At 41.4% G+C, this 4,179-nt stretch overlaps 1 protein-coding gene and 1 long non-coding RNA gene across 4 annotated transcripts in view; both read left to right on the forward strand.

The window, feature by feature from the left end:
- HSF5 (heat shock transcription factor 5) overlaps nucleotides 1–1,285 on the forward strand; it is a 6,466-nt gene extending 5,181 nt beyond the window's left edge. For 2 of the 3 annotated variants that reach the window (XM_027877990.1, XM_027877988.1), the window contains exon 5: nucleotides 1,156–1,285. In XM_027877990.1, coding sequence (XP_027733791.1) covers nucleotides 1,156–1,226 — 71 coding nt within the window. In that variant the 3' untranslated portion in view covers nucleotides 1,227–1,285. Of the gene's footprint in view, nucleotides 1–7; nucleotides 129–1,155 lie in introns of all 3 variants that reach the window. The other variant, XM_027877989.1, reaches the window with a different exon arrangement.
- Nucleotides 1,286–1,962: 677 nt separating this feature from the next.
- Nucleotides 1,963–3,128, forward strand: LOC114054649. Its single transcript, XR_003570536.1, has 3 exons — nucleotides 1,963–2,006; nucleotides 2,318–2,432; nucleotides 3,091–3,128. It is a non-coding gene; the product is annotated as an uncharacterized LOC114054649 (long non-coding RNA).
- The last annotated feature ends 1,051 nt before the right edge of the window (nucleotides 3,129–4,179 follow it).

A 4,179-nucleotide genomic window follows, 5' to 3' on the forward strand; every position in this document is an offset into this window, starting at 1 on the left:
TTTTAAGGGGAATATTAGTGTTCCCTCTGAGTCTTCAGGAGGGGAGCCTGTGACCAAGGCTGCAGAAGAGAAAGCTCTGCCTGATGACACGAGCAGCGGGAACAGTCCCCTGGAGCCAAAGGAGCCTGGTAAGAAGAGAGTCTGTGTTCCTTTAGAGATGACTGAGACAGCTGCTCTGAGCCTGAGTGTTACAGGAAGGGGAGATCAGAACAGCTGAGTTATTGTCTGCAGTGCCAGTGCTTCCTTGTGCCTTCAGTGAAAATATTGTGCTTGCACAACCTCACAGAGTACTCACCCACACATTTCTCTAGATGTACTCAGACCAGGTGTTCTTCTGCGCAAAAGGGCATGAATTAGATCAGTGAACAAAACCTGACATTCTGAGAGTTGTGTCACCAACCCAGGTGTGCTACAGAGGCAATGCTGAGTAATGAGGTGACTATTAAAGCAACAGGGAGAAAACCCACCAAACTGATGATGTCAGTGTAGAAGTCCAGCCTTTTGGCTCAAATCACTACCTACATTTAGTACCAGTCTGCTGATACCTATGCTGAGACATGAGAAAAACAAGCAGCAGAACATCTGAGCCCAAGCAATTCACAGATCCAGTAATCTGAATGTCCCCAGATTAGCAAGACCCAAGAGGGGAGAGAGAGAGCTCGCTCTCTTGATCTATTCTAGAGCAAAGGTGGTGCAGGCTGCAGGCCTTGTTGGGAGGTTTTTTCCCTCCCAGCTGTTCATCCGAGAGCTGATGGTAGAGTTGGAAGAACTGTTACTCGCTTCTGAGGACAGTTTCTAGATCCCAGATAATGATGCTGCTTAATAGCTCAGCTCGCATTGCCCATGAGTTTCAACCATTTAAGTAAGGACTGAGAAAGAACAAGGCTGGAGTTTCTTTGTGAGATGAGACTGTCTGTGTTTAAAGCTCTTGTGCCATTTGCAGGGTGAGTGCTGGGACTTTATCAGGTACTTCAAAACTTTATAGAAAACATGGAAGAATTCCTATTCTTTAAACAGCAGGCCTCAAATTCCCAAGTGAGAGCCTGCCTCTGAGGCCATCTTCTACAGTCCCTGAGAGCAGTACAACTGCTGGGGGTGCTGCTGAGGAGAATGTACACAAGGACCCACAGTGACACTGTTCCCTTTGCTTTCCAGAGGTCCATGAGCTGTACCTCGCCAGGAGAGCTGCTCTGCGTGGGAGGAAGCGACCGAGGGAGAGCCTGTGAAACAGGGCAGCAGGAATCCCTCTGTAGATAGTTATATTTAAAGATGCGTATAGTTACATTTATATAATATAGTGGCAGAGTTATATTTATAGAGGTATAGAGATGAAATAATATATTAATATCGATTATTTTAAAATATTATAATGTTATTTAACATTATTAGTATAGTTATTATTAATTTAAATATATCATTAATTATTAAATAATTATATCATTTCATTATAATATCATAGAATAGTATAATTACATATAATTGTTATTAGTGTTTTATAGTTATTACTATATTATTGCAATATTTTATATTATCAGTATTATTTAATATTGTTTATATATTATCTGTTTCTTTATATTTTATTTATAGATGTACATATTTATATTTATATATATGTATAGTTAAATTTTTATATAGTTATATTTTTATATATTATATTTATATGTATACACACTCTACATATAATTTTATATCTATTTTAGCTATTATATTTATAGGTGTGTATAGTTACATGGTTAGATGTATAGGAATGTTTAGCTACATATATTGATATTTGTATAGATGAAGGCTGCTTTTTCACCTCTTGTCTCACTCTGCTGCCTTTTCCATCCCTTGCTGTTCCCACTCTGCCACCTCTGTCCCTGCTCCCTGTGCTGAGCTCTGGGCTGGCAGCCGGGCTGGGGAGAGCAGCAGCTCCAGCCCCAGGTCCCAGCCCCCACATCCCCATGGGAGTGGTGGGAGCTGCTGGTGGCACCAGGCACCGCTTCCCAAGGAGCTGCTGGAGGATGGTAAGGCTGTGGGAGCTGAGGGGACAGTGATGCTGAGGTGATGGTGGCACTGAGGGGAGAGTGGCCCTGAGGGGGCTGGGGGAGCTGTAGGGTGTGGTGGGGACTAAGGGAGGCAGGTGTTGGGGCTGAGGGGGCTGGAAAACTGAGGGAAATGACAGTCTGAAGGGACTGAGGAGACTTGAGGGGCTCTGTTTGCCAAGAGGATGTTGAGGCTGAGGGGATGGTGGGGGACCAGCGGGCAGCACAGTGGGGTCCAGACCTGTGACTCTGCTGGGCCACAGCACCAGTTCCAGACTCTCCACTTTCGCCAGGACTGCCCTGAATTCCTTGTGAACAACAAGAGACTGATGAGGGCCAAGAGGGAGAAGCTGACAACCACCAGCCACACCTTGAACAGGGACCTGCTGCTGCTACCTGAGACCCTTGGTGAGGCCACTGGGCCGGTGAGATGGGATGAGTGTGAGGGTAGTTTGGGTTTGGAAACGGGCCCTGTCCCGAGCCAGGAGGACTCCCTGCCCTTGCTGGGGGCAGCTCAGCTCAGCTCACCTGGGGCCGGGCAGGGTTGTCCTTGGGGAAGGCACATCTGCTGGCACAGCCTGGGAGCTGTTCCCCATGTGTCCTGCTCTGCCCATGGGCTGCAGCAGGACAGTCTCAGCTGGGCTGTGCTGGGAACACCCTTACCCCTCGCTGGGGAGCTGGCCCAGCCCTGCCCATGGATGTCCCTGCTCCCTGCCCAGCTCTGGGGAGGCTTAAGGAGCAATCTGGGAGCCACTGGGACATGATGGGTCAGTGCTGTGTAGGGCCAGCTGGTGGGAGCATCCTGTGAGTTTTGTGCAGAGAGGAGGAAGACCTGGCAGGAAGCTTCCTGCCAAAGCTAGACAGTTTTCCTAGAGGTCTGAATGAGTAGGTGAGAGCTAAATAGACAAGTTATTTGTTGTCGAAAATCCCCAGAAGACAACATTTTTTCTTTCTAACCCTCCCTGAGAGGATTTGAGATTTTGTAGTCCCTGATAGAAGTACAGTTGCTGCTAAGCGAAACGTACAGGAGGACCAGTGTTGACTCAATATCCCCTTTGCTTCCCAGATGTCCATCTGTACCTCTCCAGGAGGCCTGCTCTGCGTCGAAGGGAGAGTCTGAGCCTGTGAAGATGGGGCAGCTGGGATCCCTCTGTAGAGACTTATATTTAGAGATGGGTGTAGTTCTAGTTATACCTAGGTAGTTAGAGATATAGAGATCTTTACATATGTAGATTGATATTTGTATAGATAGGTTTATATATGTATCTAGTTATATATGTATCTGTTGTATTTATATATGAATGTTTATATTTCTATCTATATTTAGTTATATTTACATAGGTATGCAGTTGTATAGCTATAAAGTTTTATTGATCTAGTTATAGGTATAGGGATATTTAGATAGGTATATTGCTTTATGTATCTAGTTATATTTATGTGTGTATATTGTTATATTTATGTATATTGTTTGTCATTATATTTACATATGTATAGAGTTGTATAGATGTATAGTTATATTGATGTAGTTACAGGTATATGGATATTTAGATTGGTATATTGATATTTGTATATTTATATATAGTTTTGTTATGTATATATTTATATATGTATTTTATATACTCTATTTAATATGTAATTATATTTATGTCTATTGTTATGGTTATATGTGTATGTAGTAATGCTTACATAGGTACAGAGTTGTATAGTTTTATAATTATATTTATTTAGTTATAGGTACAGGGTTATTTAGATAGGTATATCGATATTTTTGTATAGGCTATACAGTTGTAGTACTCTGCAATAAATTAACTTTTTTAACTGAAGTTGATATTTGCATATTTTTACATAGCATAGTTGTAGCAATCTAATAAATTTTTTTAAACTTAAATCGATATTTGTATATTTATATATCAGCAGCAAGGGTGCATTATTTTGCAATAAATTTAATTTTTTAAACTTAAATCTATATTTGTGTATTTATAAATCAGTGCAGGTGTAGCAATTTGCAATAAATTTTATTTTTTAACTTTAATTTGGTTTTGTATGTTTTTGTATCGATAGTGTGGGTGTAGAAATATGGAATAAATTTAATTTTTAAACTGAAATAAATGTTGATTTGTGGTTTTTTAAGTAATTAGCAGAATTTTTAAGATTT

The sequence above is a fragment of the Empidonax traillii genome, unplaced genomic scaffold, assembly GCF_003031625.1.
Source record: "Empidonax traillii isolate 1590-97213 ecotype Southwest subspecies unplaced genomic scaffold, ASM303162v1 scaffold37:size1818073, whole genome shotgun sequence".
Taxonomy (NCBI): Eukaryota; Metazoa; Chordata; class Aves; order Passeriformes; family Tyrannidae; genus Empidonax; species Empidonax traillii.